Source organism: Episyrphus balteatus, chromosome X (genome assembly GCF_945859705.1).
Source record: "Episyrphus balteatus chromosome X, idEpiBalt1.1, whole genome shotgun sequence".
In the NCBI taxonomy this organism is placed as follows: Eukaryota; Metazoa; Arthropoda; class Insecta; order Diptera; family Syrphidae; genus Episyrphus; species Episyrphus balteatus.
The window spans coordinates 2,483,443-2,495,813 of record NC_079138.1 but is presented as its reverse complement, the minus strand read 5'-3'; the positions used below and the strand labels follow the sequence as shown (position 1 = coordinate 2,495,813).

Here is a 12,371-nt window from a genome sequence, read left to right as displayed (position 1 = left end):
GGGATTTCCCCCCTTAAGGCAACTGGTCACCCTAATTAAGTAAGAAAGCAGTTCTAGAATAGAAAAACGATTTTCTAATTTTTAAAGAAGAGTGAACAGTTCAATCAAATATCTTTTCGTCATTTTCTTTAACCCAACTTGAAGAATTTTTAACTTTCACTCATACCAATCTTTGTATAATGTCTCTATGCACATGTATATGAAGTATGAAAATGTACGTATGTATGTCGTTAACGTTAAGGACCAAAGTTTCTACCATCATAATGATGAAAACGAGTAAAACACGGCTGAAAGAAGGATGACAAAATACAAATTAGGGTATATGTATGTGTTTTGAATATGTGTTAGTGTGTGTATGTATAAGTGTGCAGTGAACAAATAAAAAGGATATGTGTGTATGCTGGCTGGTCCATTGTCTTTGAAGTGGTGCTGTCACATCGTGTCAACCTAATGTTTGAAGCAAATATTACAATGGATCCCCAAGTACAAGTTATGTACATAATATGAAAGATTAATGAGAGAAAATGTACAAATTGGAGTTATACGAGTTGAAGTTGAAGTAGAGACGACTCTTGGACTTGAAGCAAACGAATAGAATATAATCGGCTATTATAGGACTTGAGAGATATAACGCAGACATATCAGATAGGTAGAAAAAGAAGGAGCAATAGAATGAAGTGCATATAGATTTGAAGAAAACAGAAAAAAAAATGTGATTCAATTGGGGTAATGATGAGTATACACATCAGGCACATGACGTTGGTAATATTTATTATGAAGTGCTTTGTTTGTTTTCTTTTTGTTTTTATTAAGTGTCAATATGCTCATGATAGGATAAAAAATTACTCCATTTGTATAATGTGAAAAACTTGAAGCTGGAGTAATAAAAGCCCTTATAACGTGGTTTGTGGTATTTTCCAACGTTTTGTATCGTTTTATTTATTAGGGTAAATGCACCAGTTCCCGACTGGTTAATAAAATCAAATTGAAACAAAGCTGTTAAAATGAAAGCTGTTCAAAATCAATTAGAATAATAAAAGTCTTAAAAGAATCAATTCGATATTTTAGAAAAATGTATGTAACGAAAAGTTAAAAACAGGTTTTAAAAAAATCTCATTTGGTTTTTAAGTTCGATTTTTTAAGTAAAACAAATTCAATTTTTAGGTACCTATTTTAAATGCTTATAAACTCACCTGTAACTTCCAATAATTTAGCCAAATTTATCTTTGGCTCTGTGTTGACTTGACATTCATATATGCCACTATCTCGTTGCTGAGCATATTCAATTTTCAAATCCCAATCATCGGTTCCGGGCGTATGCACAACAGAAAATCGTTGATCACCAGTGTATGTATAAATATTTGTTGTTAAAATATGAAGATCTCGTTTGCGCATCCATGATACCTTTTTTTTTTTTGTTGTTTTAATTAAAAAAAAAAAAAATAAAAAATAAAAATAAATATCAATCTGATATTCAAATAAACAAAAAAAAAAAAAAAAAAAAAAAAAAAAAATGAACTTACAGTTCGATTTCCTTTATTTTTTACTCGACATTTAAGTATTGCCGTTTCATCGACCACTGTTGATACATTTCTTGGGCTAATGTCATCAAAATAAGGACGTTCAGAATCTAGGAAACCTGATAAAAAAACAAAATGAAAAATGTTTTGATAAGTAAGAAAATTTCTCTATGATCAGTATTTTTTTTATAACTATGTAAAAAGCTTTTAGGTTAGGTTACTTAGTTTCGAGAAAATAATATTTTTTTCTTAAGAAAAATTAGAGCTAAATTAATGTAAATATTAAAACTATTATCTGATCCAAGACAACTGTCATGATTTCCATTTCAAAGCAACATAGCCCCTTTTTACCGACTTCCAAAAAGGAGGAGATATTCAATTCGTCTGTATTTTTGATTTTTTTTTTTTTTTATGTTTGTTACCTCATAACTTTGGACTGAGTTAACCAATTTTGATGATTCTTTTTGTATTGGAAAGCTGGTGGCTGCAATGTGGTCACACTTCAATTTCGTTCAGTTATAGTCATAGGAACTATTAGTTTTGATCCATGGAAGTCGGTTTTGTTTTTTTGATAAAAAAGTTTATTAATTTTCCAACGATGTAAAATTAATATTTCATTAATTGTATGAGTTCATCATAAAATGAAAATTTTTTTTATTAATTTCATAGTTTTACAAAATTTCGTTAAATATAAAATACAAAGGACACTGAGGTGTATACGTACTATTTATATTAGAAGGGATACCCCTTTCGATAAAATGGTTATTATATGTAGGGGGACATTTTTTTTTTAAGAAACTAGGTAGAGTTAAATCAATGGCAAGATATTAAAAAATAATATGACGTTTAATAAATATTTTTTGCTAAGGTCCTTATTTAAGAAACATACATTTTTTGAAAAACAACTAGATAGGTACATATTTGTTTAGGGGTATTTTTTTAGTGATTTTTATTTTAAATAATTTTTGAAAGCTTGTAAAGTAAAAGGATATAGAAGTGAGATACGTGTTTGTGTACAAAAATTGAATTTCTGAAACGATTTTTCGCCAAATAACGAGAAAGCTATTATTTTTGTTCCAAATTTTCTAGCCGTTTTCAACAGTTTTTTATTTTATTTTTTTTTTAAGAAAGATGCATGGCTTTTAAACTCTGTATCTTTTTTCGAAATTTGTGTACTTTCTTTTTATTCATTGAAAAGAAATAAGTGAAGTCTTATACACTTCATAAAATTTTAAACAATTTTCAACTTTTTTAAAATTTTCCAGAAAGATTTATGTCTAATTTTTTTAGATTTGGATTCAGTCAGCTCAAAAATCATATTGTTTGTTTTTTTTGAGCAGCTCTAGTTTTTGAAATATTTGGGGACTATTCATACTAATTTTTCAGTTTTCCTTATTTTGAGCGTTTATTAGAATTTTCCAGAAAAATTTGTATTAAACTTAATGTATTTATGGTCAGTTAATCTAAAAATCACATTCATTTATTTCTAGGAGCTCTATTTTTTTTGTTTTTTAATATTGAAGTTTTCCACATTTTGTGCTAAATTTAAAGTTATGTTCAGAAAATTTTTTGTCGAACCTAATGCATTTGGGGTTCAATTGGCTGAAAAAATTTATTTCGAATGTATTGGGCTTATTTTTTTTAACATCTCACTTTTACCAGTCTTAGTAACTTTACATGCCTCAGAACAGCAAATATACTCAGTTTAACTGAGTTTAACTGATACCAAAAATTCCTCCCTATTCGTATTTCATCCATCAAGGATATTTTTTTTTTTTAAGAATTTGTTGTTATATATAATAAATCGTTCTTCTTTCAAGATTCTTTGTGAATTTTGCTATTAATTAATCACGAAATATTAAACACTTTTAGGGGTAGTTTTACCAAAATATCCTGTCACTGAGTGAGGTATATTACTTCTCCCTAAACCATCCTCCTCCACAAAAATAATCCGCATCTCTCTTTCTATATATTGATTGTACAAGGATATTAAAATAGGAACAATGAGTGGTGACGGAAATAGGAGGGGGCTAGTGCAGATAAATCTCTGCCATTGGCACCTGCTGATAGAACGAGGAAGAGAGAAAAGGAGTTACAGATTATGGTTATCTTATACCCCACTGTGACAACGAACCATGACCCGAAAATTGTCGACAGACAATACAATTAACAAGGACAATTTCAATAACTTCAAATCAAAGGAAAAACTTTGATCTACTCCACCTCTAATGCTTTCAACATTTCTTTACCCTTATTTTCTATGTGAAAGAAAGAGTAGATATAAATACAATAGCTCATAAATATTCTTCAATTTTTGTTAACAAATGATAAATTCTATAAAATGACTCATTTGCCTTCTCTGAATTTTAAAATATTCACAAGAAATAGAAAACAGAATTTTAAGCTTGTTATACAAAAAATAAAGAAACAATAAATAAATAAACCAGAAATAAATACGTCAATCTTGTGTTGAATTTTTTACAATGTCTAAAAACAAACACAAACTAATGGCCAACTCGTCATAGTGAAAGCATCAAATCTCGTAACATTTTTACCACAGCTTTAGAAAATTCCATTCCCCTGAGGTTCGAGGTCGACATTTTTCCATTTTTTCTTATTCTTGTCCTATACACAAAAAAAAAAAAAAAAAAAACAAATTAGTTTATCCACAAAAAAAAAACATTAAAACGTGTATCTCCAAACTTTTGCAATAAAATACGTGATTGAGAGAAAACCAACATTAGCACCTTTTGTGCGCGGGGCAAACACCAAACTGGCACCAAATCGACTTAAAGAGTTAATTAAATTTTCATTTTATTTTAAATACTATCCAAGCCAACGTAAGTTTTCATTAATATCAATTTTGTAAATCTTGAGAGCGATAATTGACAAGTCGTGATTGCCAGGAGCATCATAAGTAAATGACAATAATGGCCAGAATTAATAATTTTCATTTTCCATGGATTCAAACGCAAATCCTCTTTTTTGCACTCCCTCTTTTTGTCTTGTTTATCAAATTTCTGTAATTCACCAGATAGAAAATGAACAAGAAAAAAAAAAAAAAAATAAATAAAGAATTAACCTGACGTCGTCCCATAATGATGTTATTATTGTATTTTTTGTCAACAAAATTGTGTCCCTTTATTAAAATCCAACCAAAAAAAAAAAAAAATTATCGTCCTTTTCACGATGAAAGCTTAACTTCTTACCATCCTGCTATAAGAAACCAAGGCCAAACCTTCTATAAGAACTTACCCCGATGATGTGAGAAAAAAAAAAAAAAAACACAACTAAATTATTAACTTAAGGGCACATTCCAATGCTTTTGCTTGTTATTTTGTCCGCCCAGGACCACCGTCGTTTTCGTTTTCATTTTCATTTTTTTTCATAAGCCTAAAATTATTATTATTATTAAGGAGCCTTTGCAAACGAATGTTAGTACGCCCTGAATAAAACCACCATATCGATACTATTTATATGACATTTAATCGTAATCCAAAATGCGGTCCACACTGAATTCGTCCTTCTATTGCCGAGACCTTGCTTATTCGTCCTGCTTATGGTTTGTGCTCTCCACAGGATATACATATAATGGGGACATACACAATTTATTCAACACGTAAAGAGTAATATAACGAAAAGAACGTAACTGCTACGCAGTAATGTTTTCGTTTGTTTGTATATTTATGTTTTTTTTTTAGGGGAGAAAGGGGAAGTGAGTTATATTATTGTGAATGCGAAAAACGAATTTAACTCATGTCCTTATGATATTTTATATGGGAATCAATAGCTTTTGTGTGCGTTGACTTAGTTAATACTCAGGTCAACGAACAGAAGTGAGAAAGTATAGAGTAGATTACCCTCATAAGAAACACGTTGATCATAAAAAAATGTATATTTTCATAAACCTCCAATTTCACATGTGAAGAAATATTTCAAGGGCTTGGAAAAAAAAATAAAAATTTTAAAATATGAATAAATAAAGGTCAGATAGAAAAAGTGGACTTGAAGCAATAAGACGTAGCAAAAGCTTACTTCATAAGAAATATAAATTTTGATTTGAAAAAAAAACTTTTTTTGTTATAGAACCCCCCTTTTCTTCTCCCCTTTTTGCTTGGATTTATTTATAACAATTAAATATGAGTTTAATTATTTATTATTAAATATTTTGATTATTATTTTTTGTAATAAATTTAATATCTAGGAGTACTAAAAATTTAATAAATTAGAAAATTTTTTTGCTGTTATTTTCGAAAATATGTTTTAAATTGGTAATCCATTAAAATAACAATACAAATAGGAAGCAAATAGGAAAAAACAAAAAAAAATACGTATACACCATAGTGAACAATTTTTTTTTATATACCTTAATTATGTAATATTTTTATATATATAATTATTTTTCGATGTTTTCAATGCATTTGTTTCATTTTATTAAAAAAAATCATTATAATCATTACTATGTTCTGAAAAATAATTTTTTTGTTTCATATTGAAAATAAATCATCAATTTTTAGGCAAACAAATTGACTAAAATATATATCAGATATAAGAATTGGTTTTCTTTTATATATTTTAATAAAACAGGTCAAAATGTTATGTTTATTTATTTATTTTTTCTATAATATTTTAAAGTGATGTTATTTTATACGATTTTAAAAAGAAAAAAAAGCAAAAAAAAATTCCTTTTCTATTTCTTTTACTATTTTGTAAGTTTTTGTATATGAAAAATTTACAAGAAAATTATACCATCTTAAAGTCTAATATTTTTTTAAAAGGAATAAAACTATATTAAAGTCTTTAAGTTTTGTTTAAAAAATAAAATAATGATTTTTTGAAATCACTAATATTTCATGAAAAGAAGCAAAAATTTAGCAATTTTTGAATTTAAGATTGTTTATAACCCTCTGTAGGCACACCTCTTTTTTGCGAATTTGGTTTATACTTTTTCATGTCGCTAGAACTTTTTTCGATCTCACTATTTTATAGAGAATCATATATTAAATTGATGTAGAATATTCCGAGGAATTCGAACATTGTATTCACAATTCAAAAAAAATTTTCACCCTTATAAAGACACTTTTTTGTGACCACTTTTAATTTTTGTCTTGCCAAATTCGCACCCGTGTGCCGACACAGAGGGATAATATATCAAATGAAAGCTTATATTATCTCATTGTAAAATAAAGTTCAATCAAATTCGCATGTGCTCTATGTAAAAAGATACTTCGTGTCAAAACAAAAAAAAGACTCAAAAATACCCTTTAAATAAGAACGAAAATTGTAATTTTTTTCACATTTCTGCCTTTCTTCTTAAAATTTATAAATCGATTAACAAAATTCAACGATTTAGAAAAATAATTTATTTTTATCATGTTATTTTATCCATGTTTACCCTAATTTTTTAAATCTTTTCTGAGAGTTCATTTCAAATAAGCTAAAGTACATTTCTGTATTTATAATAGTTTTAAGCTGTTCGATCAGCAGGCTCAGACGAAATTACACATTATCACTTCAAAAAGTTAAATTTTTATTTTAAAAACAACCAAATTTTCTTTAGGACACTTTTAGTTAATGAAATTTTTGAAATATTGTATTCAGATGATTAGAATTAATTTTAGATGATTAAAGTTTTTTTTCTCCTTTTTTTAACTTCTTCTTCTTTTTTATTACAATTCTGAGCAGATTTTGGTTAAAATCCTTTTCGTTATTATTTTTTTCAATTTTTTTCCAACTTCGAAATCGTTAAACTCATTATTGCTTAATTTTTCTTCACCTTAAACATTTTACACAAAAATTTCTTCCATTTTTGTATGATCAAATAATGTTTTTGATTTGTACTAGAAGATCTGCAAAACATTTTAATATTCATGAGAAATTCCATAATTTGGAAAAACTATTTTAATTTTCTCCACAATTTTAGGATGAACTTCACATAATAACATTTTTCAGTAACTGACTTAAATTTTCTTCGAAAGGTAGTTTTGACTTAATGTAGCTAATTTCAACATTCATCAAGTTATATAGTTTTTCTCAAAAATCGTTCATACAAAAAACACAGTCACTAAAATGAACTTGGAAAGAAAATTTCAAAAACTCACTACAAAATTAATTTACAAAATTCGAAATTTTAAGACGTGATGTCGAATCCGATGATAAAAGATAACTAATTTCCAAAAGACTAACTATCTTCCTTATATACTCGAGAATATATCGACTTTGTGTTATAAACGTGTTTAAAATATTTTCAAACCCTTACGTCAATTGATTGATTCAGAGATGATTTTTTTGTATACCCCCTGAGATCTGTTTTCGATAGGTTTATTTAATATCTGCTTATGAAAAGTTGTCAAAAAAATTTACAAATTATTTATTTTTTAGGAAATTCTCTGTGCAAGATGTAATTGGTACTGATAGTGACTATAACGCAAGCAATGAAAAGCAGCAGGAGGTATCGTATAACCAAATTTACTAACGGCTAAAAATTTAATTTGACGTAGGTAATATTTTTAGGATGCAAATGACGTTTTTTTGATATTTCTGCTTAAACAGTGATACTGTCAAAAACATTGAAAATTAAGTATGAATGGAAACATTCACGAATTATTACGAAACGCGAAGACAGAATTTTGAACATAATATTTGAGAAAAAAAAAAACAACAACAGCAAGTTAGAAACTTTCGGCTAGGAAACGAGTAACTGATGTCTCAGTTACTTTCACGGACACTTTGTGGTGGAATCAAAAAAAAATTAATCTCAGTAATTGTAGCTAATTAAATGCTATGCCAACTTGGTTTGATTACAAACGAAAATTTTCCGCTTGAGTTACTGAATTTTCCGCCAAAATAAGTCTGAAGTTAGCGGACATAATCTGAAATGATTAAAATCAATAATGTTGTGCTGACCTCCAAATTTGTCGCCTTTTAAATGCTTTTCAATTTCCATAAAACTTGGTTTTTTTTAACCTCAACAGTTTTTTTTAATTCGAAATTCCTCTAAAATAAAACTGAAGTGAACGGACGAAAATGAGAAAACTGCTATTTTTTTGTTTGCAGAAATTTGTAAGTAATCTAGGCTGAGATCAAACGCGAAAACCTCAATTTTGCAGCTCGGTCAGTTTTCTTGTTATTCAATAGTCCGCTAAAATAAGACTCAACCTCATATAAATTACAGTAAAAATTTTCAAAAAGTTGCATTTTTAAATTTATTTCTTTTCTCGAAATTGTAGATTTTCAAACAAAAAATTTCCTAAAAATTTTAGACATACAAAAAAAATAATTTTCGTCCCCTTAAATCAGTTTTATTTTAGCGGAATTTTGGAATAACAAAAAAACCATTGAAAAGCATTAAAAAAAGCTACAAATTACACTGGTCGTCAACGAAAATTGAGCTTGAACCAAGTCATACTTTTCTAAAGGACTTTTGTGTGCTGATTCCGAATCTGGCACATCAAGTTTTCGAAATATGTAAATATTAACAGGTCAAAAACGCGTTTTTGTGGTACTTTTTATCGTCTTAAATACGTTTATTTTTACTTTCAAAATTATTTTTTATTCTAAAAGATATTTGGTATAGAAATATATTTGATATCTCAAAATCTTGGTGGTTAAGTTAACTTATGGATTTTGAAGCAAATTTGAAGTAAATTTCAGTTTTCAACTCCTGATTCGGTTGAAAAAAAAATTTCATTTAAAATTTGTTTTTGGGAATTTATAGCTAAAATTGTGATTAAAAACTAGACGTGATGGAAAAAATCTGTAAACTCTTTTGAATTCAGCACACTCAAGTTTATTAAAATCGCCTTACAGTGTTCTTTTTTTGTTTTTTTTTGCCGACCAGTGTTAATGATTGTAATCATTACAAAATTTGTCCGGTAACTTCAGACTTATTTTAGCGGAAAATTTAAAAACTCATAAACTTTTCAAAAAGTTCGTAGATTCTTTGCTTGTGATAATATTTATAGAAAAGCCTTAATATTTTTTTGTGACTCAACTATTTTTTAAGAAAAAATTGTGAAACTTTATTAGCTTTTTTTTTTTTTTAATTTATCCTTTATAATAATGTTTATTTATAATAATATTTTGTTACAGCTTCCGCTGAAAAAAAAAAAAAAAACTAACTAATAAAGTTTGTAATTTTGAGACTTCTTTTTAAAAATCAAATTATTTTATATTCTTTGGTTTCTTCAACAAAAAACTTAATACAAAACAGCTACTCATTAAAAGCGGACAAACTTTGTATACTTATACCTACCAACCTAACCTACCTATACTTCTCTTCATTCATACTCATCTTTTTTGTTTATTCTTTTCTTTCATCTAAGAAAAAAAAAGAAAAAAAAAAAACCTAAAAATAAAGAACGGCGCAGGATATTTTATTACGGTTTATCAATTTTTGTATATTCAAAGATTTTCTTTTCATTTATTTATTATTATTTTTCTTCTTGATATTTTTTTACTTCTTCTTTCTTTTACTTTAGCTATTGTAGACATAGATACTTATGTATCTTTCATGTTTGTAATTTACTTTTGGAAGAAGTTGGTATAAACAAGAGAAAGGTTTTTTTTTTTTTTGGAAAATATCTTCAAAAAGTAAAAGCAGCGAAAATAATATACTTGTTGCAAAGAATGAAAAGAACTCTTGCTATGATGATGAACATAAGAAGGGATGAAAGCCAGAAGGGAAGGACGCATGACCCCTCGAATAGTATCTAACCGTGGGATTTTTCGTATAACAAGTCGTGTTTATCCTTGAGAAAGAAGTATGGTTGTTTAAAATATCGCATTAAAAGCCTTAAACGAATGAAAATATTTTTTTTTTTTTTTGTTAGAAGTGGGGTTAAGGACGTAAAAGGCGTGAAGGGTTTTTGATAAAATTTGGGGATAAGGCCAAATGAAAAGAATACAATTTTGGGAAAAAGAGAAAGTCGGGGCGAATATTTGTTTTTAATTGAAGTGAACATGATCCTAAATCTATAAATTTTTTTTTTTTTTTTGGCAGCTTGAGCGTCAAAGTACGTCTACGTCCTCGTCATAGGTTTTAATAAGAAACAAGAATTATTATATTTCAAATTAGAAATTTATAACAGATAGATATTTTGTTTCTTGTTTGCAAATTAATTTCTCAATTTTGTGTGTCTGACATAAATTTACTATAAATTTATCGACGGTTTTTTCATCATTAGTGTCGTTAACAAAAATATCGTGACCGGACTAAATTTTTTTTTTTTTAAGACCAAAACATTCATTCTAATGTAGATAATAGACCCCTCATTTCGACGTTTCGAATGTTTTGCTCGAGTAAAAATGATATTCCGCTAAATTAACGCCGAAGCACCGCCCGTTGGGGTTTTTGAGAGCCGGACCATTGCTGAAACACAGCCGCAACATGATCAAAAATTTAACGAAAATTTAACGAAAACGCATAATAACTCCTTTTTCTCCAGTGCAATAAGAAGACAGAAAAAAAAAGAGAAGAATATTTCATGAACCTCTCTAAATTTCGAAGCGACTGTCGACCACCTTTTAAGATTGAGTTTCCGGTGAGATATTTCCATTTCTGTACCATTTTTTTTCTCCTGCTTCTTCTTTTTTTTTTGTCTCTAATTTTATTTTTTAAAAGCTTTATATTTGATGCCGAACCTATAGGTTACCATCCAGTCACCATTACACATCACTATGAGTTCATAGCTGCTGCCATCGTGCGTCTTCGTTGGGTTGGTTGTCGTTAAAAGGGTTGATTTTGCTTACATTTCCGAGATAAATAATCCGCTTTAGAATAAGCCTTGAATAAGAATTTTGTAACGTTTTTCTTTTTTTTTCTTCTTCTTTCATTTTTTCAAAAGGGAAAACCGTTTTTTTTTTTCGATTTTACAATTTATGTTTCTACATCTACACATTCTATAAAAAGAAAAATAACTAAGACAAAAATGTCAAAGCGGCTTCTGAGATACATTTATATTTTTGCATCTTCACTCTGCAGTGTGCTTAGCTCAATTTTTTTTTTTTTTTTTTTTTATTTTAGAGTTACAACTTTAATATAGTTTTACCATTCAAGCTATTGATCAGGTAGCCAGAACTTGGCCAGACCTATTAAAGAAAGGGAGTTTGAAGAGCTGATTTAAATATCATTTTATTATACCTTTACTCAATATAGAAAGTCACGGGTGGGACACTTGCATAGTGAATTTACTATCTATCCCTTTCAAATTCTACTCATAAATTGTACAAAATTAAAGTAGTTTCCATATAATAGCAAAAAAGTAAAGAAAAATTCTTAAATTTATTTATTTTAAAAAATGAAAAGTGTATTTTCTACTGTCACGGGAGGGAATGCGATTTCGAGGAATCGAACTTATTTGAAAATATTTTTCAAATCCTTTCACAATCGTACTTTCTATAATAAAAAAAAAATTATTATAAAAATGATTGCCTATAATAAACAAAAATTTGTTACAAATAATGTCATGGGTGGGACAAGTTACGATTTTTGAAAATTTAATTATAAAATAGTGTAAATGGAAAAAACATTATTTTCCAAACAGTAAGTCGTAGAGAGATGAATTTTTTTTTGTATCGATAGATAAATTTGTAATAATATTGGCAAAAGTTCTAAGAAATTTCAATACTGACTTAAAAACGGTTTTAAAAAAAACAGCGCCATTTTTGCATTATCCCAACGCAGAGTTAAAATTTCAAAAACACAAAAAAAGTGACTAAATATTTTGACTTTGGATTCGAGTTCAGCACAAAAGTCTCAGATACAAAAAAAAAAGTTTAATGATATTAACTTTTATATTAAAAAAATGCTAATTTTCAATTGATTTTTAAGGTCTAAAAATTCCACCAAGA

The 12,371-nt window shown here is 27.8% G+C and overlaps 1 protein-coding gene across 4 annotated transcripts in view; it reads right to left on the bottom strand.

Moving 5' to 3' along the window:
• The window catches only part of LOC129920483 (zwei Ig domain protein zig-8), a 201,222-nt gene that overhangs the window by 34,091 nt on the left and 154,760 nt on the right, over positions 1-12,371 (bottom strand). For all 4 annotated transcript variants that reach the window (XM_056001713.1, XM_056001710.1, XM_056001712.1 and 1 more), the window contains 2 exons: positions 1,524-1,639; positions 1,194-1,404 (listed from right to left, as the gene is read on the bottom strand). In XM_056001713.1, coding sequence (XP_055857688.1) covers positions 1,194-1,404; positions 1,524-1,639 — 327 coding nt within the window. The remainder of the gene's footprint in view (positions 1-1,193; positions 1,405-1,523; positions 1,640-12,371) is intronic.